Source organism: Esox lucius, chromosome 17 (assembly GCF_011004845.1).
Source record: "Esox lucius isolate fEsoLuc1 chromosome 17, fEsoLuc1.pri, whole genome shotgun sequence".
Classification (NCBI taxonomy): Eukaryota; Metazoa; Chordata; class Actinopteri; order Esociformes; family Esocidae; genus Esox; species Esox lucius.
The window spans coordinates 417,218-441,953 of record NC_047585.1 but is presented as its reverse complement, the minus strand read 5'-3'; the positions used below and the strand labels follow the sequence as shown (position 1 = coordinate 441,953).

Sequence of the window (24,736 nt, the reverse complement as noted above, 5' to 3'; positions counted from 1 at the left end):
GGTTGTAAGGAGATTTGAAGACCCAGTATAACCGTCATCCAGTATATATATTAGGGGTGCACGATTCAGAAAATTTCGCGATTCGATTCGATATCGATTTTTAGGCTCACGATTCGATTCAAAATCGATTTTCTATTCAAAAACGATTCTCGATTCAAAAAAACGATTCACAGTATGTATATGCAGTTTAATTTTTCCTAAGTGATTGATTGTAGTAGACATAACATTTTAAAGAAAAGAAACAACAAATTAAATGTAGTTTGATATTACTTTATGTCTTCATGCAAAAATAAAAACTTTTGCAACTAAAAAGTGCAAAGTGCCAAGCTTTGGCCAGCTTTCAAAATACATTTCAAGTTTAAAGCCATCAGTCGGTGAGGTGAAATACATTTAGTTTTAAAGTGCTGTAGGCTACCAGGTTAACTGTTGAAATGTGAACTTGACTGGGCACATTGAACTTCATAAAACTAGGCCCTTTCTTTTTAGAACTCTGGCAATACAGTCTATTCAACAGAACTTTTGTGATGTATCAGAATCACATAATGGGTCAACATTTAGGTGTATGTGTGTGTAACCAAATCATAGTCCACCGCTTGCTGGAATATGTAAATTATTTTGCAGAAACAGAAGCTGGTCTACATGTTCTGGAGTGAGATGCTCCCGCTGTGCAGTTATTATGTCCCCGGCAGTGAGAACCCTCTCTCTGACGCAACGCTAGTACCAGGGATGCATAAATAGCGCTTAGCTAACTTAGCCAGGAGGGGGAAAGACAGTCTCATGGCACCTCCACAGATGAGGGGGTCTTCTGAGAGTGATAGTGGGGAGGTTGTTTCCAGATACTTTTTCATCTCCTCCTCAGCTCTGGTGTTGGAAGATTTAGGAACCACCCCGGCATCACTGAATGTCTTGCCTAACAAGCTCTCTAGTGGAGTTGGAGTACATCTTCTTTTGGGTCCAGGAGAGCCTTCATCTGGGCCACTGGGCACCTCAGCATAATCCTTAGGCCAAAGATAATAAAATAAATCACAATCAATAAATAAGTCTCATATTTAAATTCCAAGTTCAGTGTTAATATTATCCCTTGTATATAATAACAACAAGGTCCCACTACAAGATAAAATGGAATACATCTGAAATATGTGACCCTGGACCACAAAACAAGTCACATGGGTATTTTTGTGGCAATAGCCAACAAAACATTGTATGGGTCAAAATTATCGGTATAAGTGAAATTAAAATCATTTGGATATAAAGTAAAGATAATGATCCATTAAGATATTTAGTACATTTCCTAACTTAAATATTCCAAAAAAATATTTTTGCGAGTGAATGCAGCACAATTCCCAACAAAAATGGAAAACTTAAAGGAAATATTCTTAATTAACATTCATCACACACACACACACACACACACACACACACACATTACACAATGTGTATGGTTGTGCTAATAAAATCTGTATTATAAGCTTAGCTAATTATGTTAAACACATAATTGTGATATAATACAGTTTTACAACATTGTTTTACATATTTTATTGTTAAAGATAGAAATAGTTAGCCTACCTCAAGTGCTACAGCTTCAGCTATAACTTTGGATTGTACGTCATACTGCTCATCTTGGGAGAGAAATGGAAGGGCTTTAAATCTTGGGTCCAAAATTGAAGCTGTGTAGAGCAAATTTTTATCAGCCACAGTCGAGTATCTCTTCAACAGATCTTCGTGAATGGCCTGCTTGATTTCTCGGACCATTTGAGTGTCACCGCTGAAGCTGTTTCTGTGTCGTGGAGTAAACTGTGCATGCATCGGAGCAATCACGGACAAAGTCGGTGTGCTATCCTCACACATGATGTTGGTTGCATCCTTATTGGTTTCAGGGTCACAGCGATTTCTTCAGCATTGGTGACATCCGTTTCGCTCAGGGTACAGATATCTGTTCCACTTTTTCTCACCTCGGGAGAGAGAAGCGCAGCGCAAATGGCTGCTTGTTGCTCGAGGAATCTTTCAATCATATCGAAGGCACTATTCCATCTAGTAGCCACGTCCGTCTTTAACTTGTGAGGTGGCAGTTCGAGTAGCTTCTGCTTCTGCTCAAGGATATGACTCGCGCTGGTGCTGCGGTGAAAAAATCCGGTGATTCTCCTAATCCTCCCCAGCAAACGTGACACAGTCGGCAGTTTCAAAGCTCTCTGAGCGGCGAGGTTTATGGTGTGTGCGAAACACTTAACGTGCTCGAAGTTGCCCATCTGCGCAGCAGCTAGCATGTTGGCAGCATTATCTGTGACAATGACTAGGTCGGAGGTTGTGAGATGCCATTCCTGAGCCACAGTCTGAAACAGCTCATTCATATGTGCTCCTGTGTGGCTCTCATTCATTGCACGAGTTTGCAAAACACGAGTCTCAAGTTGCCAACAATCGGTGATAAAGTGAGCGGTAAATGTGACATAAGATTGAACTGCTCTTGATGTCCAGGCATTGCAGGTTATTGCAACTCGTATTGCTTTCTGCAAGCTGCCCGCGATTTGTTCCTTTGTCTCTGAATATAGTTGAGGTATCGTTTTTTCGGTAAAAAGGCGGCGGGATGGTATAGTATACCTAGGCTCAATTATGTGCTTCATATATCGAAAGCCATCATTGTCTACCATGCTGTAGGGGCGCAAGTCTTTTGCAATGCAATAGGCTATGGATTGCGTTATTTTCTTTGCCCGCTCAGAGTTCGGTGGAAGTTTAGAGCATTGAAAAAGAGTGCGTTGGTTGACGGGCAAATTAGTTATTTTAGGTTGTTGTTCGTCCGCGTCTTTAATGTTAATCTCTGGGTGATGGCGTATCATGTGATTTCTCACATTTGTGGTGTTTCCAAAATACTTAACTTTTGCTTTGCAAAGCCTGCATATAGCATGAGTCTTATCAAGTTCCGTCTTTCCCTCGAGGTTATAAAAGCCGAAATGTGCCCAAACTATCGCCTTCAGTGAGGATGGAGCAGATTGAATAACTCTTTCTGTGAGGTTTGCCATTGTTTGCGCCGACTGACTTTTGCTGCAATTCTTCTTTTGGTTATGAGTGTGTGCAGGCGTCAGTATAAATTCGTCGCAGCGCCATCTATGGGAATGCTGAGCTAAACTCATTTCAGGACAATAGTAACACGAAAAAAAAAAATATATATATATATATATTTATGAATCGATTTTTGGACTTCTATGAATCGATTTAGAATCGGCAAAGCTTGAATCGCGATTCGAATGTGAATCTATTTTTTTGCACACCCCTAATATATATAGTACAAACCCGATTCCAAAAAATTTGGGACACTGTACAAATTGTGAGTAAAAAAGGAATGGAATAATTTACAAATCTCATAAACTTATATTTAATTCTAAATAGAATATAGATAACATATCGAATGTTGAAAGTGAGACATTTTGTAATGTCATGCCAAATATTGGCTCATTTTGGATTTCATGAGAGCTACACATTCCAAAAAAGTTGGGACAGATAGCAATAAGAGGCCGGAAAAGTTAAATATACAGATAAAAAACAGCTGGAGGACCAATTTGCAACTTATTATGTAAATTGGCAACATGATTGGTTTTAAAAAGAGCCTCTCATAGTGGCAGTGTCTCTCAGAAGTCAAGATGGGCAAAGGATCATCAATTCCCCCAATGCTGCGGCGAAAAGTAGTGGAGCAATATCAGAAAGGAGTGACATAACATTGTCGGTGAACACAATCCACTGTGCCATTCACCGTTGCCGGCTAAAACTCTATAGGTCAAAAAAGAAGCCATATCTAAACAGGATCCAGAAGCGCAGGCGTATTCTCTGGGCCAAGGATAATTTAAAATGGACTGTGGCAAAGTGGAAAAGTTATCTATGGTCAGACGAATCAAAATTTGAAGTTCATTTTGGAAAACTGGGACGCCTTGTCATCCGGAATAAAGAGGTCAAGGACAACCCAAGTTGTTATCAGCACTCAGTTCAGAAGCCTGGGGTTGCATGAGTGCATGTGGCATGGGCAGCCTACACATCTGGAAAGGCACCATCAATGCTGACAGTTATATCCAAGTTCTAGAACAACATATGCTCCCATCCAGACGTCGTCTCTTTCAGGGAAGACTTTGAATTTTCCAACATGACAATGCCAGACCACATACTGCATCAATTACAATGTCATGGCTGCATTGGCATCAATTACAATGTCATGGCTGCATTGAAGAAGGATCCGGGTACTGAAATGGCCAGCCTGCAGTCCAGATCTTTCACCAATATAAAATATTTGGCGAATCATAAAGAGGAAGGTGCGACAAAGAAGACCTAAGACAGTTGAGCAACTAGAAGCCTGTATTAGACAAGAATGGGACAACATTCCTATTCAGAAACTTGAGCAACTTGTCTCCTTAGTCCCCAGACGTTTGCAGTCTGTTATAAAAAGAAGAGGGGATGCCACACAGTGGTTAACATGGCCTTGTCCCAACTTTTTTGAGATGTGTTGATGCCATGAAATTTAAAATCAACTTATTTTTCACTTAATGTGATACATTTTCTCAGTTTAAACATTTGATATGTCATCTATGTTGTATTCTGAATAAAATATTGAAATTTGAAACTTCCACATCATTGCATTCCGTTTTTATTCACAATTGTACAGTGTCCCAACTTTTTTGGAATCGGATTTGTACATATATAGTGTGTGTGTGTGTGTGCCTATTGGTATTAACAAAACATTTACATTTTTATTCATGGACCACAATGAAAACAAATAAAACTAAAACATGCTATTCTTTTCTTTCTTTTAAAACAAGTAATCTTTTTCAACAGTTGGAATGTTTTGACGCTTAAAATATTTATATTGGTTGTCTCATCATATTGCTTTGAGCATGACTGGATTAGTCTGACTATCATCCAGGAATCTGGCAATTACAACTGTGCGCGCCTCTCACCCGTCAAGTTTGAAAATACATCTGTTTGAGTGGGTATGCTGCTTCTGGGCTATTCGGTCGGTGCAGTATACTTACACTACACAATTCATGGTAAGTGAATTTAGATTTAATGGTGTAAATTCATAAGAGATACATATAAACACAGTTTTCTAACAACTGTTGTCATCATGTTATTGACCGATTCAATGTGATTGTCTATCTGTATCTAGCTTATAACTAACTGGCCAGGATAGCCTAGCTTGGGTGGAAAAAACGTGGCTAGCTGATGAAAAGTAACTGTCATATTTTTCGGTTGGTCACTCTGCCTGTAATAACTTATGGCAGCTTATTTTTTTTTAAATACGTTTATCCTTAAACTGTCTGTAGAAAAAGAGGTTGCTGCTGTAGCTACTAGCTGGCCAATTCACTCATTTATCTTAGCTAGGCTATCTAGCTAACATAAATATCTAGTGAGTTTTCAAGGGAGTTAACTAGCTGGATGGCTTAATATTCTGTTGTAGTACATGCATGTTCTAATTACATATATTATCATTTTGAAATATAGCTGTAGTTTTGATTTACCTAACTCTATGGATATTATACTATTGGATGTTGGTTATGGACGTGTAAGCATCTTCAAGTTTATGGAAAGCATAGCAGTTTACTTGCTAACGTTTTTATGGAAGACAAATAGCCATTATGAAACGACAGTTCCAAGGTGTTACACTGCTATATTATTGTGCTGGGGGATATGAGGGATGTACTACTAACTTTTCAGGATTACCTGGTTTGGGGGGCCCGTTGCTGTCCCTGTCCTTGTCCACCTGGTCATACTTCTGACCTAGTCTAAAATCAAATAGACTCTGGATTTAGCTCAGAGAAATGTATTTATTATTCCAATTGGACTCTTAATATCTCAGCCGGCACAGCCAGAAGAGGACTGGTCACCCCTCTGAGCCTGGGTCCTCTCTAGGTTTCTTCCTAAAATTCGACCTTAGGGAGTTTTTCCTAGCCACTGAAATTCAACACTACTGTTGTCTGCTCCTTGGGGTTTAAGGCCGGGTGTCTCTGTAAAGCACTTTGTGACAACTGCTGTTGTAAAAAGGGCTTTATAAATACATTTGATTGAAATTTGATTGACAGGGATAGGGACATATTCACAGCTTCTTCACATGAAGATGCCAAAATCCATCCATCCATCATCTTCTGCTTATCCGGGGCCGGGTCGCGGGGGCAGCAGTCTAAGCAGAGATGCCCAGACTTCCCTCTCCCCAGACACTTCCTCCAGCTCTTCCGGGGGGACACAGAGGCGTTCCCAGGCCAGCCGGGAGACATAGTCCCTCCTGCGTGTCCTAGGTCTTCCCCGGGGTCTCCTCCCGGTGGGACAGGACCTGAACACCTTCCCAGGAAGGCGTTCCGGAGGCATCCGAAACAGATGCCCAAGCCACCTCAGCTGACCCCTTTCGATGTGGAGGAGCAGCGGCTCTACTCTGAGCTCCTCCCGGTGACCGAGCTTCTCACCCTATCTCTAAGGGATCGCCCAGCCACCCTGCGGAGAAAGCTCATTTCGCCCGCCTGTATCCGGGATCTTGTCCTTTCGGTCATGACCCAAAGCTCATGACCATAGGTGAGAGTAGGAACGTAGATTGACCAGTAAATCAAGAGCTTCGCCTTGCGTTTTAGCTCTTTCTTCACCACGACAGACCGATACATCGACCGCATTACTGCAGAAGCTGCACCGATCCGTCTGTCAATCTCCCGTTCCATCCATCCCTCACTTGTGAACAAGACCCCTAGATACTTAAACTCCTCCACTTGAGGCAGGCACTCTCCACCAACCTGAAGTGGGCAAGCCACCCTTTTCCGACTGAGGACCATGGACTCGGATTTGGAGGTACTGATTTTCATCCCCACCGCTTCACACTCAGCTGCAAACCGTCCCAGTGCATGCTGAAGATCCTGGTTTGAAGGAGCCAACACGACAACATCATCCGCAAAGAGCAGAGACGAAATCATGTGGTCCCCAAACCTGACACCCTCCGGCCCCTGGCTGCGCCTAGAAATTCTGTCCATAAAAATTACGAACAGAACCGTCGACAAAGGGCAGCCCTGCCGGAGTCCAACATGCACTGGGAACAAGTCTGACTTACTGCCGGCAATGCGGACAGGGACCTGACAGCCCTTAGCAAAGGACCCAGGACCCCATATTCCCGAAGCACTCTCCACAGGATGCGGCGAGGGACACAGTCGAATGCCTTCTCCAAATCCACAAAACACATGTGGATTGGTTGGGCAAACTCCCATGAACCCTCCAACACCCCCGTAGAGGGGAAAGAGCTGGTCCAGTGTTCCACGGCCTGGACGAAAACCACACTGTTGCTCCTGAATCCGAGGTTCTACTATCGGCCGTATTCTCCTCTCCAGAACCCTGGCATAGACTTTCCCGGGGAGGCTGAGAAGTGTGATTCCCCTATAGTTGGAATACACCCTCTGGTCTCCCTTCTTAAAAAGAAGCCTGTTGCACAGGCGTGTCAACCAAGACAGCCCCACAACATCCAGAGACGTGAGGTACTCAGGGCGGATCTCATCCACCCCCGGTGCCTTGCCACCGAGGAGTTTCTTGACCACCTCTGTGACATCAGCCCGGGTGATGGACGAGTCCAACTCTGAGCCCTCATCCTCTGCTTCCTCAATGGAAGACGTGACAGCGGGATTGAGGAGATCCTCGAAGTACTCTTTCCACCGCCCGACGACATCCCCAGTTGAGGTCAACAGCTGCCCACCTCTACTGTAAACAGCGTTGGTAGGGCACTGTTTCCCTCTCCTGAGGCGCCGGATGGTTTGCCAGAATCTCTTCGAGGCCAGCCGATAGTCCTTCTCCATGGCCTCACCGAACTCCTCCCAGGTCCGAGTTTTTGCCTCCACAACCACCCGGGCTGCCGTCCGCATGGCCTGTCGGTACGCATCAGCTGCCTCAGGAGTCCCACAAGCCAACCAGGCCTGATAGGACTCCTTCTTCAGCTTGACGGCATCCCTTACTTCCGGTGTCCACCACCGGGTTCGGGGATGGCCGCCTCGACAGGCATCGGAGACCTTACGGCCACAGCTCAGAGCGGCCACTTCGACAATGGCGGTGGAGAACATGGTCCACTTGGATTCAATATCTCCAGCCTCCCTCAGGATCCAGTCGAAGTTCTGCCGGAGGTGGGAGTTAAAGATCTCTCTGACAGGAGACTCGGCCAGACGTTCCCAGCAGACCCTTACAGTACGCTTGGGCCTGTCGAGTCTGTCCAGCTTCCTCCCCCGCCATCGGATCCAACTCACCACCAGGTGGTGATCAGTTGACAGCTCCGCCCCTCTCTTCACCCGAGTGTCCAAGACATACGGCCGCAGGTCAGATAAGACGACAACAAAGTCGATCATCGACCTGCGGCCTAGGGTGTCCTGGTGCCACGTGCACTGATGGACACCCTTATGCTTGAACATGGTGTTCGTTATGGACAAACTGTGACTAGCACAGAAGTCCAATAACTGAACACCGCTCGGGTTCAGATCAGGGGGGCCGTTCCTCCCAATCACGCCCCTCCAGGTGTCACTGTCGTTGCCCACGTGGGCGTTGAAGTCCCCCAGTAGAACGATAGAGTCCCCAGTTGGAGCACTTTCCAGCACCCCTCCCAGAGACTCCAAGAAGGTCGGGTACTCTGCACTGCCGTTCGGGCCCATAGGCACAAACAACAGTGAGAGACCTATCCCCGACCCCTAGGCGCAGGGAAACGACCCTCTCGTTCACATGGGTAAACTCCAACACATGGCGGCAGAGCTGTGGAGCTATATGCAAACCCACCCCAGCCCGCCTCCTCTCACCATGGGCAACTCCAGAGTGGTGAAGAGTCCATCCTCTCTCAAGGAGTGTGGTTCCAGAGCCCAAGCCATGTGTAGAGGTGATCCCGACTACCTCTAGTCGGAACCTCTCAACCTCACGCACAATCTCAGGCTCCTTCCCCGCCAGCGAGGTGACGTTCCACGTCCCTAGAGCTAGTTTCCGTGTCCAGGGATCGGGTTGTCTAGGCCCCCGCCTTCGACTGCCGCCCGATCCTCTCCGTATCGACCCCTTATGGTCCCTCCTGTGGGTGGTGAGCCTACGGGAATGCGGCCCCACGTCGCTCCTTCGGACTGAGCCCGGCCGGAAAGGCCCGGCCACCAGGCACTCGCGTACGAGCACCAACCCCGGGCCTGGCTCCAGGTTGGGGGCCCGGCTGCACCATACCGGGCGATGTCACGGACCTCAAAATGTTTCTCATCATTAAGGGGTTTTGAACCGCTCTTAGTCTGACCCGTCTCCTAGGACCTGTTTGCCTTGGGAGACCCTACCAGGGGCATATAGCCCCAGACAACATAGCTCCTAGGGTCACTCGGGTACTCAACCCCCTCCACCATGTTAAGGTGGCAGTTGATAGAAAACATCTAAACCTGTTTATTGTCACAAAGCTATGTTGTGCAGTGGCCTCCAAAATGATTGGACCCCTTGGTGAACATAAGCAAAAAAGATTACCAAAATATAATTGTTGTTTATGAGTTTGAATTTTACACTAAAAATAATAATACTAATCTGAGGTAAAATACAATGCAGTGGCATGCTACCTCTATTCCAACAAGCGATTTGGAAATCTTGCTCGACTGAAATCTCTATTCTCGTCTGACTTAGAACCTGGTTCCAATGAAACATCCAATATTGTGTAGCCAACTCCTGATGCTGACAAAAATTTAATGATGAGAGTAAAGGCTTTTCTTATGGCAAGTTGTCCGAATAACTAATTGATATTTTATGTGGCATCTAATTTCAGTTCTGGAGACCTGGCAACCCGAAGAATCAAAAATGTTTGAAATTCCTCAACTGTGATACTTGGAGAATATTTTGACCTGCCAAACAATCCTTACTGTACATGGAGGCAAAACACACAAGTCCTTTTCCAGTTAGGTTCATCACAGCCCCAGTTGATGCAAACATATTAGTGGATGTGTCACGATTCCACCTGGGACCCCCCCATCCCAGTTTTGTGTCTCTGCATCGCCGTTCTACTAGCTGCCATCATCCTGTTTCCCATTTGCACTGCAACGCATCCCCAGACTGTCCCGTTTCCCATGTGCACTGAAACACATCCCCGGACTGTCCCGTTTCCCATGTCTTCGTCCAGGTTGTCAGTTCCCATTACATGAGTCATGTGTATGCTTCACCTATGTTTGAGTGCCTGTTCAGCCTATACCATTTTCATTGTTTCTTGTGTGCCTTTATGTGCTCTAGTCTAACTGTTGTTTGTCAACAAAGACCATGGTTAGTGTTAAGAATTTTACGTGTACCAGAATTTCTGAAGAAGGACGAGGATCCGGTCCAAATGGAAATTTAGCACAAAGATTTATTAATATGAATTGATAAGTCAAAATACATGAAATACACTGCAGTGGTCAAATATTTGCTCAACCCTCGAGCTTCCACAAAATATTCGCCCCGAATAAAGATCAAACATTGGTTTTAATACTCCCGCCACAGGGGCGGTTACTTTTCACTCTCGTGAGTAAAACCCATCCTTGTTGGCTCTTCGTTGGCATGGTGACATGTTGGACGAATCTCTTGGTTTTCGCCATCCAATGAGGAAGGACGTGCTCTCACTCTCGGTCATAGATCAACAGGTTATTTGCATACAGGTGTGAAATCTTAACCAGGTTACAGTAATTTACATTCTATTGTCCTAACCTAGACTAGAACATCAGGGGGCTGGAGACAGAAGGTCTCTTTGTGCTGTATAGGAGGCAGTTTCATTTGTATGTTAATTGTGGGGTTTTAATCCTGTCTCTCTATCTGAGCCAGGTGTAAAGTCTGAGTGAGTGTGGCTGAGTGTAATGTAAACTTTTTATGGTTATTGTATTCAATCATATTTCCCTAACCTGGCTGCAGCATACAATTTAATAAAACCAAAACATAAGAATACATGGTTATTAAATCAGCATTATTTAAACTACATTTATCTCAACATTAGCTTATTACATCCACGTTTGATTCCTGCCTACCCACACTGTGACAATATGGGTATTTTCAGACTTATATCTATTTCAAAGCTTTTTTATGCATAATTTATGAAGGTCAACAACCTTTTGTCTCTGACTTTCATTTATATTACATTTTAGTAATTTAGCAGATGCTCTAGTTTGGGATGTGTGTCACCTTATATTTATACCTTAATCAGGGGCCACAGTGTCTGCAGACTGTCTCAGCCCATAGTTTTATGCTGCTACAATATATTGCCGGGCACTAGGGTCAGTCTGAAACATAGGCTCAGATATCTTTTGGAATTCACAAAATGCTGTCTAATCTTTCTGGTATTCCATTTAACCTTAGGAGGACCTGTGCCCTTGGACCACACCATAAGACTACCTGGCCTGACAACTAATTTCTGTCTTTGTCCAAAGTTTTCCTGGTTGTGTTGCTGATTTATTTGACGTCTGATGATTCCTGCTGTCACTGCCCACAGCCCACCTGGTCGTCCCTGTCTTTGTCCAGCTGGTTTTGCAGCTGATCTGGATTATACCTTAAGACTCTGGACACAGCCCACATGCATTTATTGATCTGCTAGTCATTTCAACATGCAAAAACGTGGATGTGGCCAATAATGATGACATACATTACGGCAAATTCAAACATTATATTTTAGCCTATCAATTTATTTCACCTGAAAAACTAAGGAAAGGCAAAATAAGAAAAACGCTTAATGTCTGAGCTTTGCTGATTTTCCCCTGTTAAAAACTTGTTATTCATGTGTGGCTGCTTTTTTATTTGCAGTCACCTTTTATGTAAATTATATCCTGCTACACAGGCACTCCTCCATAGTCTCTGTATTTACAATTCAAATGAAGTGGCAGTTGAACCACAGGCAAGCCTATTAGATCTTTAACATGTACATTGATAATATCTGAACTAGAGTTAAATCTTACAAGAAAGTGTTAGACACAATAGGTTCATGGGGCATTGATCTCTTCACAGACCTTAAATCTGCTCTGTGACTTGACCTAAAACAAATGAATTTTGTAGACCAAGATGGACACAACAACCTAGAGGCCCTCTGACATTGCTTAACACATTAGCCTATTACATAAATACAATAAATATGTTATGAGAGTATAACAGGTTTAACAATATAAAAGTGATTTGTTTTGTAACCTATATTTGGAGAAGTTGCAACCATTCACCGGTTGTTGTACACAGACCACAACAACAGTAACATAACAAAGGGGAGTTATTCTCATGTTGTCCTTTAATAACTTTATCCCACTCACGGGGAGGGGTGGAATTTAGAGAGCTCTCAGAGTAATCATGTTGGAAAATATGTGTGTAGAGACCTCCCTCGCTGTTACGCGCTATCACAGCGAGACGACGGGATAGGTTTTTTGTTTCATATCACGTGAGCGAGAGGTGGGGCTAGTTTACATTAGACACCACCCAATACGACTAAAGACAGGTAGAGACAGGTGAGCTGGAGGCGGTGTACTTCTGAATGAAATCAACAACGCCTGCAGTCCCTGTCAATGTTTGACAAATAGTGTAGTCAAGTATTTTTCAGTTTAGGACGTTTGAAACTACTTTCTGTTTTTGAAAATATATTATGAAGTTTGCTGTTGTGCTATAGAGTATTTTAGATTACGAGAGTCACAGACATCAGTTACCTTTGTGCTGCGTAGGCACAATGATGAGCTCCGACGATCTCCGGCCGACAAATAATTCTGGTCGCAAACCACTAGGTAAGCTCGCCACAAGGTTGGAAGAAGTGAAGAACCCATGGCGACAAGGGTCGACGCTCGAGCTTAGCCACAATGAGACGGCCAGGCTGGCAACAGACGCTCTACTGGAGTCAGGAGAAAAGGAATACAGACGAGTTCTGACAGTGGAAAGGGAATTAAACTTTCTCTCTTCGCTTGAGATTCGTTATATTACTGAACATGCAGCTAAGAACTGCAGCTCCGACAACAGCGCAAATGGCACTGACCGGGACATTGGAGAGGGGGATACGGTGTCAGAGCTCACCTCGGGGACTTATTTCCCAATGATGTCTGACGAGGAGCCACCAATTCTGGAACTAGGATGGCCAGAAAACCCACATCGATACGGACCCTCAGAAACACAGATCTATTTCCAGAGAGACAAGTCTCACAATGTGAAAGACCTCATTCGGTCATTAATAAATAAAGCAAAAAAGGTAAGTCGTTGATTTAAAAAACAACAACATATATAATCAGAAATAGGCCCACCATTTTTTATTTTAAAGCCTGAATAACCACATAGGGTTGGCTGAATTCGTGTACATAAAGTTACTTGAACAACAGTGCAGTCTTGTCTAAACATGCCCATGTACCCAGGCTGGTCTCAGCCAAATTCTTAAGATCTATTACATTTTTAGATTACAGACCTGCCGCTATAGGGCAGTCACATTCACTCTGAGAGGGGCATTTCTTCCCCCACCCCCACCCCATTTTAATCCTTTCCTTAACTGGTATCTAACCTTAACCCTAACCTTATCACCAGTACTTCAACAACTAATCTTAACCCAAAATCTAATTATGTGGTAACTAGAATATGTTGAATCTAATTCATTGCAAATCACACAGTTTTCTAAATTCGTAAGATATACCTTACAGTAATATTCGTAACTTAGAGGTTTTTGCAAATGTGATACACATCAACATAGGAGCGCATTGTAATGTACCCAAACGTACCTTAACATCCTATAAATTCATCTGTCACATTTTGTATTCTGTGTTATCTATTACCATGGGACCATGTTGATGTAGCCTATGGGTGTTTCCCAATGTCATGTCATGTGGAAAAGCGGTGTTAAATAGTCATATAGCCTAGCCGGTTACTTTAATTTATTTAAAAGCAAATGGGTAGCGATACAAGAGGCCTCAGCATACATTTGTGTAATTATTTTGTTTCTTAGGGTCTATAGTGTGACATACATTAATTGTAGCATGAGTATTGTTTTTCACAATCATTTGAAGTTGAGCTGTGTGTGTTAAGCTGTACAATAGTCTTACAAAGGCACATAAGCCTACAACTAATGTGATATTTTCCTATGAATACGACAGTTTCCAATGAGCACTTTATAAAGCCATTATAAGAGTTCACCCTGTACTTAGCCTTATACACAAGGCTTATGAATGGGATTTTATTATTTTAGTTATTTTTCATACCTGGCTGTTGGTAATGTAAAGTACAGATGTGATAAACAACACAGTATTATATAGAGTGTGGTTCAAATCCTGAGTGCAGATTGGCAGAAAGCCGTGGTAAATGAGACCTTATAAAACAGGTTCTCCGAATCATGAATGCGAATTTGCTGATAGCCATGGTATATGTAAACATTTTTTTTTTAAAAGAGCCGTATTGCTCTTATAAATCTGACATCACGTATACGACAGTGATGTCGTATATGTGGTATACAGTCTATTATATATCAGGAGGTTTGAATTCTGAATGGTGATACGGGGTATATGTTATCAATAAGGCACAAGGGGATGTATGCTTACATATACCACTGGTATCAGCCAGTCAACATTCAGGCTTCAAACCAGTCATTTGTTTTAGGCACAATGCTTTGTGGAATACCTGAACACAGTGCTAAGCCATGCTATATTGGCAATATACCTCAAACCCCAGTGATACCTTATTGCTTTTATTAAACGATTATCAACTCAGTTAGATCAATAAAGAACAGCTCTTAGCCAAAATATATTGGCCAAATAACACACTTCCACGTAACTTATTGCTTAAATATAGGTCAGGAGTAAGCAACAAAATTCAGGCACATGTCGAATCTTGTCATGTAGTCAAAGCCAGAACATGATTGAAAAAAAGCTGATTTTGTTGTTATTTAAGTACTTTCTTTAACACTAGAACTGACAAGCCTTTTAAGACAAACATTATAAGCCAGAGCATATTAATTGGCCCTATTAGCATACACATTCTTCTCTGCACCATCACCAACTAGCCAGAGCATCACTTCATCTACTAGGTCGTCATCAAACTATATAGAGTAGTCTAAAAAATTATGAATTACTGAATTTGTATTTTTTAAATGGTTAATGAATTTGAAAAAATACAGGAATGTGTTTGTATTGAAGGTCTTATAATATGAAAAGAAAACGACTAAAAAAATAATACATAGAACATTTCTTCTAAGAACACAGGCTATAGTATTTTAATTTGTTTATTAGGCCCTACAAATGTACAAAATGAAAATGTTCTACACACTAAATTCTAATGGATTTATTTTTGAATCATTTTTCATTTTTATCTCATTTTGTTGGAAAAATAACAGAATATCGACCAATTTGCGACGATCAAAGGATATCCGCATGCATAGCTGTACATAGGCTTGATAAACACGATAAAATAGAAAAATTAATAAATGAAAGGATGATTTGCTGTAGCCTTCACTGTCACGGTGCCTCCCTGTGATCACGACAGCATCCGGCTGATAGCTCTGCATTCACAGAACACCCCGGACTCTCCACTATTACGTACACCTGTTCCTCATCACACCACCCGCGGCTTCCCATAATTATGCACACCAGATCCTCATACCTGCAGCTTATAACTGCTCTTCACAGCCTTCTCTTCAAGTAAAAACATTGCAATGTATTATTCAATAAAACATTTTGTACATTTGATTAGCAGAGTATTAGCAGAGGATATAAGAATGTGAAATTGAAGGTGCAAAGTGGCATGTGCAACTGAAATGCAGGGATAACAGCAATGAGGTTCCCATGGTCGACATGTACATCTAACAACTGAAAAAGAATGTAAACAACATGTAACCAATTTCAAAGATTGATTTACAGTAGCCTACATGAAAATGTATATATTGTATTGATGAAAAACAGTAGTGCGTAATATGTTTGCTGAATTGATCATTGGTATTTCGTTTTGTGAATAATTATTGAGCCTATTGTATTTGTAGAATCTTACTCTTCAGTAAAATAATAAACAGAGAAAATTCAAAGAGTGGTGATACAGTGTGTTTGCGATTATGTTTTTCTCTCCAAATAAAAACAGTAACGGTGTAATACGTTTGTTGAATTGGTGATTGCTAAAGAATGTCTGGTATTTTTATTATTTAGATTTACATTTTAGATTTACATTTGATGAATTCATCTACACAAGAATACTGAATCTCCATATGTTGAATTGTCAAGTAGCCTTGTATTGTGTTTCAATAATAGCCTAATTCAATTGTTGAATGGTCATGGAAATCTTGTATTTCATTTGTAAGTTCATTCAAATTCAACCGAGACTATCATTCATCTGGGAGTATTGTGCATTCATCCATTGACTTCATGCATTCAGTGAGGGGTGATTAGCGCCTGGGCCCCATTCGGGTAACAATTCTAAGTGCCAGGGGTTATTGGTGATAAAGTTGGAAAACAGGGTAGAAAAAAACAGGTAAATGGTCTTTAAATGGATTTCCGTTTGTTAGTCTAGAATTCTGACCACAGAACAATATAATTCACGCCTATTTAGGAAAATTCATGTTAGGAGGAGCGTGTAGTGTTCAAAATGGCAGTTTTATTTTAATTACCATTACTTTAGTTACCACTTTCCCTTAGGCATTTGGCAGTCCTAATGTTAAAAAAAACGATCTTGCTGCCTAGACCTGATAATAGCCCTGTAAAATTATCAAACTAATACTAACATAACTGTCATTACTTCCATTAATGTTTACCTGTGCGAGCAGGTCATAGCGTTGGTCATGGACCTCTTCACAGATGTTGATCTGCTGTGTGACTTAATGGAGGCCTCGAACAAGCGCAAGGTCCCTGTGTACATTCTACTGGATGAAAAGAACCTCAACTACTTTGTCGACATGTGTGCTGCCCTGGACATCCAGAATTCTCACCTGGGGGTAAGTAATGGAGGAGGGTTGAGGTGTGGTGGTGGGTGCTTGGGTTCACCTTGTTGGCTTACAGAAAGTTCCTGATTGGTGTATGTTGATAGATGGATGGCTGAATAGAATGTATTCAGTATAGTCTGCATTTCCCTTTCTCTTTTCTCTTCCTTTCTCCTGCTCGCTCTCTCTCTCTCTCTGTCTGCCTCTCTCTCAATTCAGTTCAGTTTATTGGCATGGAATGTGTTACTACATACATTGCCAAAGCAAACATCAATATATATTAAAATTATAGGCAAAAACAAACAAAATAAATACATGAAAACAGAACAGTGAACAACAATCACAGTTACAAGTAAATAGGGGCAAGCATGTTTTGCCAATAGGTGATATCATTTTCCTTTCGTTTTGTAATAATTTGATTGGGCCAGATTGTCTGAGTGCTGTCTTGATGTTTTATTGGGTTAGTATTGGTCTGTGAACTTATTTTAAGAATCAGCTGGCTAAAGGGGTTCTTCTCTATAGTTTCTTCCTGGCATTGGAGTGCTTTATAGTGGTAGGAGTGGGGTTGGCTTGTTTTTAAATGATTATAAAATTTGCTGGCTCTTTTTTGTATATTAATCAGAAAAAATGATGCTGTAGGCTGTGATGGTAATTCCATGTATCGACACTCGGAGTAAGGGACACAGAGACAAAGTTCTCTTTGTACATCATAACCGTTTTATTAATTATTATGCACAGAGACTATTATGAGAGACGCGTCAACCGCTTACGCAAACATAATCGTCTGAGGAGCCTCTAACTAATGTAGCTCATTCAACCGTATATATCACATAGGAAAAAGGGGTGTGGTAAGATGCTGCCATCTGTCTAAACACCTTTCCCTTTGTTCTATCAAGTCAAATGCTATCTTCCCCCACCTTATCCTTCCTGCCATAATGTTTACTGTAGTGTTTACCCAAAGGGGCCAACTGGCCTTACTGCCCCCTGTTGTATCTTCTCCTATCCTGTCCTAAAACCCATTGATCTCCATCTGGACAGACAATAGATGCCCCCTATGCAAATACCAGATCCCACACATTCCTATACCTATTTAAACCGTGGGACTCAGTCCTTTACTCAGTCAGAATACATTGTATATAGAAATTTCCACAACAAGGCCCTCTTTTGTTGGTGACAGTAGAACCACATCATCTGCATATAGGAGGCATTTTATTTGTGTCGTTTAGAGTGAGTCCTGGGCTGTTGATTTTCGAGCATTTGGGTCAGTTAATTAATATAGATGTTTAATAGTCTGTCTGCCGCTCCTCTCTCTCTGTCTGCATCTCTCTCTCTCTCTCTGCCTCTTTCTCTTGTGATGGCAATTTAATCGATCAGAACTTTTAAAGGAGTAAGGACTGAAACAAAATTCTCTTGCACAATTAATAGTTTATTAACAATGCTTGTTATTGTTGTTCTTGCTGTCACCTTAAATGGGGGCTGCTACCGTGTAGACACCTTCTTACTGTACTTCTAACTTTGGCAATATGGTTGTAATAACTGTCATGCTAATAAAGTTGAATTGAATTGAACAATAACCAGCATTGTCAGAAATATTCAGCAATAACAAAATGCTCAGAGTGAACAACAAGTACAAATAAGTCATAACAACACTAAGAGCAGAAATGACCGTCATCATCTGAAAGACCTAGCAACAACTAAAATGTTGAGGTGAACAGTAACAATAAAGTGAAAATACATAAATAATGAATAAAATGTAACAGTTCACGGCAGGTCACAGGTTATCCCTTATTTTGTGGCACTCTCTGAGGAAACGTCCAGCTAGGGGGGCTGTGTGTCCCTCCCCCAAGAGCACCTGCATCTTTTCCTCATTGGACAGCATGGTGAATGATGGCACTCTCTGTCTGCCTCTCTCTCTCTCTCTCTGTCTGCCTCTCTATGTGTGTGCATGTGAATGCATTCATTATACGCAGTGTGGAAATCTAAAGAAAACTAAAGATGGGTTGATGCTCTTTACTCATCATTATTAATTATTGTTAATCTAATTTGAGTTAGAGTTACCACTTACCCTGTGAAATTGTCTTTCCAGAACATGAGAATACGCAGTGTGTGTGGAGATACCTATTGCACCAAAAGTGGGAAAAAGTTCACTGGACAGGTCCAGGAAAAGTTTTTAATTATTGACTGTGAGGAAGTCATCGCTGGGTCCTACAGGTAAGAACTTTATTATTGTATCTTTTGGAAATACAGTCCAAGTTATTCATCTATTATTTACACTAAAATGTAAAGCAGTAACTGGGAATTCCAATAATGCATGGCTTACACATCCATGCTCTGGAAATTTACTTGGGCAAACATCATTTTCATTTTAGTCATTAGGTAAATATCCCATTCCTAATTGCTTTGGGCTGTCCCTCCCCTGAGATTTGGTAAGTTGTACTGCCACCTAGTAGCCAATAGATGTCCTTAAACAGTAGATGGAAGACATCCAGTAGGATGTGTCACAATTGTTTGTTGTGTCAGGCAAGGTAGGGTTGCAGTGTTAAAAAAAAAAAAATGAAGGTAAAAAATGAAAGCATTGTCACAGCTCCAACAGGGAACTGTAGAGGCAAAAAAATATGATATGAATCATGAATATGTGGCTTTCTAGGTATAGGTTTGGTCTAAAGATCTTTTGTTACAGGTACTGTAGGAAGGGCAAAAAGAGTTTAACTTGAGGGTGAATGTGCAAACAATGAGGTTGTACACATGTGCCAAACTCTCAGTCAATGCAAATTCGTCAGTTGCAATTCAGTTTATCTATCACAATTACAGTTTGAATAGTTTTTTTTATTAGTCTGCTTGTTAAAATGTGCTAAACCTTTAACTCAGAGACAAGTATGCCCTTTTGACTATCAAGCACATGCTCAAGGCAGTCATTTAAAACAATCTATTTATGACTCCAACAGTCTAAGCTTTGTTTTAGCACCAAACTGACCCCAACAGTCTAAGGTGATCTGTTATAACGCCAAGCTGACTCCAACAGTTTACCATTGTTCAAATACTGAAGAACACAGGGAAGCATTATTTGGTTTTCTGGTACAGTATTCATATTGCATTTAAAGTGACCCTGTAAATATTTGTTTGTTGGTTTACTCTCTGTAAACATGCTTCCCTTAAAAAAGTACAACATATTATAATTTGTTTCATGTTATAATGAATGTGATGGCAATTTCTAAAATCCAAATAGTTCTATGAAAATGGTAGGTAAGACAGGAGAAATCAATTGCGCAATAAACGTTTTTTAATGAAACTTGCAAGGAGAAAGTATGCAGGTTACAAAGTAACAGTGAATAGTTTCTAAATAAAAACATCATTTCGACAGTATTTATTACATAGGAAAAGGGGTGTGGTAAGATGCTGCCATCTGTCTCATGTCAATCAAACACCTTTCCCTTTGTTCTATCACACAAGTCAAATGCTATCTTCCCCCACCTTATCCTTCCTGCCATAATGTTTACTGTAGTGTTTACCCAAAGGGGCCAACTGACCTTACTGCCCCCTGTTGTATCTTCTCCTATCTTGTCCTAAAACCCATTGATCTGCATCTGGACAGACAATAGATGCCCCCTATGCAAATACCAGATCCCACACATTCCTCTACCTATCTTAACAGTGGGACTCAGTCCTTTACTCAGTGAGAATACATTGTATAAAGAAACTTCCACAACATGAATCAGATATAATATCATGCCTTTTGAAAACTGACACACATAGAAACTTTAAAATGCCTCATACATCCTGAAAAAATACTAGATTTTACAGGACGTGCTGATATTGATCTGAAATTGCTTGGTGCATGTCGTCTAAAGCTGATATGTCGGTTTTTAACCAGAATGAGTTACTACTTACAGGATGTACTTAAATGTTTTCTAAGAGGATTTGTGTATAGTGTGCAATGCCATTTTCTACCATTTTGTGCAACTAAGGTAATAAGTTTAACATTACTGGATAGGGATGTATTTATGGCATTTTTAGCCCATTCTGTGTTGTTATATTCGTGTACTTTCCACATTTGTGTGCGCACTGTAAAACTACCCTCCTGCAGTTGACGAACAGTTTTTTGGTCGTGTTTCCCTTCCTGTAGTTTTAGCTGGCTCTCGGCACAGGTCCACAGCAACATGGTGATGCACTTCTCTGGGCAGATCACTGACAGCTTCGACCGAGAATTCCGCTGCCTTTATGCTGACTCTCAGATCATTGACTGCTTCCACAACCCAGATGAAGAGGGTCTTCCATACTACCCATACCCTGTGATGGTACCCAACATGCTAGACCTCTTCACCCAGAGGCCTCGGGACAGGGAGAAGTTTCCGGGTTCGGATAACTCTAGCAGCCAATCCAGCAGCAGCATGTCCAGTGTCAAGGCAGCACCCGGCATGACAAATACAGTTTACAAGGTTAATCAAGGTCCCAAGAAAGAGCCCAGCAACTCTCATATGAGCCCTGAGAGGAGAGGAGGAACTTTATCTCCCACCCCTCATAATCACCCCCCACAAGCCACCAGAGGCTCTCACAATGGGAACAGTAAAACCCTATCTTCTGAACGCCCTTCCTCTACAGAGTGGTCCAAGTCCCGCTCTGCTGAGTTCCTTGGACCAAGTGTCGTGGGAACCACATCTAAGTTTCAGGCTCTCGGTGTGTATGATCACAAGTCAAACCTATTCAACAGTAGCCCCAACACACAGTCTCCAGTGCAGGAGACTCCACTTTCTCCCAAGCAAAGGACTTCCTCTAACCCCTTCCTCACCAAGCTTACTGACCTCTTCCTTCCCCCAACCAAGAAGGACCTCCTTCCCCTAACGGAAAAGGACACCTACAACTATCAGAAGGTTCCTTTTAACAGCACACCCTTTGCAGGGCCAGACCTATCCCAGGCCGAGCCGGAGAATCCTCCGCCACCGCCCCCAGGGATAAATCGACATGAACACAAACGTATGACGTTAGGCCACAGCAAATTGGACCTGGTTAACCACTACAACAAGATGAAGTCCAAGCAAGTGTATAGTAGGTTTGAATTAAAGAATAACCACTGAGAAAAATTGGTTGGTAACTATCTAATGACAAATGCACTTACTGTAACAGGAACTGCTAAATGTAAAATAAAATAGAAAAAATAATAAATGTTAAATGTAACTGCGTCTGTGCTGGGACCGTGGCTAATGTTTTCTACCCACATCGCACATAACCGCATGAGACCTCTGGGAAGCAGCAAAGTTTGTTGTTGTATTTACACCGATCAGCCATAACATTAAGACCACCTGCCTAATATTGTGTAGGTCCCCCTTTTGCCGCAGAACCAGCCCTGACCCGTCGAGGGATGGATTCCACTAGACCTCTGACGATGGGCACCAAGACATTAGCAGCAGATCCTTTAAGTCCTGTAAGTTGCGAGGTGGGGCCTCAATGGATCGGACTTGTTTTTCCAGCACATCCCACAGATGCTCGATTGGATTGAGAGCTGGGGAATTTGGAGGCCAAGTCAACACTTTGAACCTGTTGTTGTGTTCCTTAAACCATTCCTAAACCATTTTTGCTTTGTGGCTCGGTGCATTATCCTGCTGAAAGAGGCCAGTGAATGGCAGGACACAAGGTTTCCCAGCAGAACATTGCCCAAAGCGTTACATTGCCTCCGCCGGCTTGCCTCCTTTCCATAGTGCATACTGGTGCCATGTGTTCTCCAGGAAAGTGACACACACCCCCAGCCATCCACGTCATGTAAAAGGAAACGTGATTCATCAGATCAGACCACCTTCTTCAATTGCTCCATGGTCCAGTTCTGATGCTCACGTGCCCATTGTAGGTGCTTTCGGCAGTGGACAGGGGGTCATCATGGGCATCCTGACTGGTCTGCGGCTACGCAGCCCCATACACAACAAACTGATTTTTTTTTTTATCCCCTGCTGATTTTGCCCTGACAAAATCAGCAGGGGATCAAATAATTTTTCCCCCTCACTGAATATCCCACCCACAGATAGGTGCCATGATAATGAGATTATTACTGTTATTCACTTCACCTGTCAGTGGTCATAATGTTATGACTGATTGGTGTAAGTCTGTTGAAGAGAACTTTGCAGCAAGTGGCTTTTAGGTTTACATTGGTGAGTTCAGTAAAGCAAGCCCCTGAATCAACCTGTCCACACTGGAAGGTGTTGATTGTAATTTTGTATTGGTATGTCGACATATAAGCAGCCAATAATCAACATGAATAGTGGCTATTTATTTTTTTACCTTTGGGTCTCAACTTACTGTTGAGACCCAAAGCATACTCAGTGTGCAATTTAGAATTTGATAATGAGTCAACAGTTATTCTTAGTCACTCGGTTACTCCATGTTAGCTAAACTATTTTAGATTTGTAGGTTAACTTAGTTTAGTCAGCTACCAACACATTGTCAAAACTTCCAGATATGGGGATGTAGGGGATGTCCTCTAAAGTCCCGACTTCCGGGGTAACTCTTTAGATTTTTTTCCTGTAATTCCCACTCTGATATCATATGAACGTCTTATGTCTTTCAAATTTGTGGATAGTAGCTGTAAAATGGCCCAGTGAAAACATTTGTAGAATTGCTCATGTGTTGAACCTAAATGAAAATCTGTCCACTAAAATGTTTTGCCCACAATGTGTCACCGGTTTGTGTTTTCATTTGTATTTTCAGTTTTTATTACATCTTCGTTGTTTTATTAAAAGTCCTCTGTCTCCCTGCACCTGTGTGCTGCCTGCTGCCTTACAGCACCTAACTAAAGGACTAGGTCTGGCCCTGCATTTAATGGCTGTCTACTGTCTTCTAATTTCTCAGAGTTTCTTTGGTTCAGGTTTTAACGATTAGTATTGTAGAAATACCACTGTAAATAGTTTTGCTATATTTTCATTTATGTCATCACTTATTCATTATTACTTTTCGGACTGTTCTGACAATGACTTGCTACTTCTGAACCCTCATTGCATAGTCTTCCATATTAATACATTAACTCAAATGGATCTGTCAAGTGACAAATTTAGCCCAAGACTATTAGATATAAACTATAAAAGTAAATTACTCAAAAGCTCTAAGATAATTTGAATTCATATGAACAACAGCATTATCACAGTCACACTTCCTTCTACTTCAGTTTCTTTCTGGTAGTTTATGTTTGTTTCATCTGATATTCAATTTTCTTACCTTGTTTAAATACGTAATTATGTTGTCTGTGTTATTGTTGTCTGTGTTATTATTTAGCACATGGTTGTGAACATTGTACATTTTCCTTTTATAGGGTAGTTGTTAAACCTAAATGACAGCTTAAGTAACACAATATATGGCTTATTCACTGTAGTATATCTTAAAAAATGTATATATACAGTGGGGAGAACAAGTATTTGATACACTGCCAATTTTCCAGGTTTTCCTACTTTCAAAGCATGTAGAGGTCTGTAATTTTTATCATAGGTACACTTCAACTGTGAGAGACGGACTCTAAAACAGAAATCCAGAAAATCACATTGTATGATTTTTAAATAATTAATTAGCATTTTGTTGCATGACATAAGTATTTTATCACCTACCAACCAGTAAGAATTTGGGCTCTCACAGGCCTTTTAGTTTTTCTTTAAGAAGCCCTCCTGTTCTCCACTCATTACCTGTATTAACTGCCCCTGTTTGAACCCGTTACCTGTATAAAAGACACCTGTCCACACACTCAATCAAACAGACTCCAACCTCTCCACAATGGCCAAGACCAGAGAGCTGTGTAAGGACATCAGGGATAAAATTGTAGACCTGCACAAGGCTGGGATGAACTACAGGACAATAGGCAAGCAGCTTGGTGAGAAGGCAACAACTGTTGGCACAATTATTAGAAAATGGAAGGAG

General features: G+C 41.7%; 1 protein-coding gene across 1 annotated transcript; it reads left to right on the top strand.

Moving 5' to 3' along the window:
• The first annotated feature begins 11,651 nt into the window (after window positions 1-11,651).
• Window positions 11,652-22,190, top strand: fam83c (family with sequence similarity 83 member C). Its single transcript, XM_010866695.4, has 4 exons — window positions 11,652-13,159; window positions 16,697-16,864; window positions 18,936-19,060; window positions 20,973-22,190. Exons 1-4 carry the CDS (start codon window positions 12,650-12,652, stop codon window positions 21,919-21,921), a joined length of 1,752 nt encoding a protein of 583 aa, XP_010864997.2. The 5' UTR covers window positions 11,652-12,649; the 3' UTR covers window positions 21,922-22,190.
• The last annotated feature ends 2,546 nt before the right edge of the window (window positions 22,191-24,736 follow it).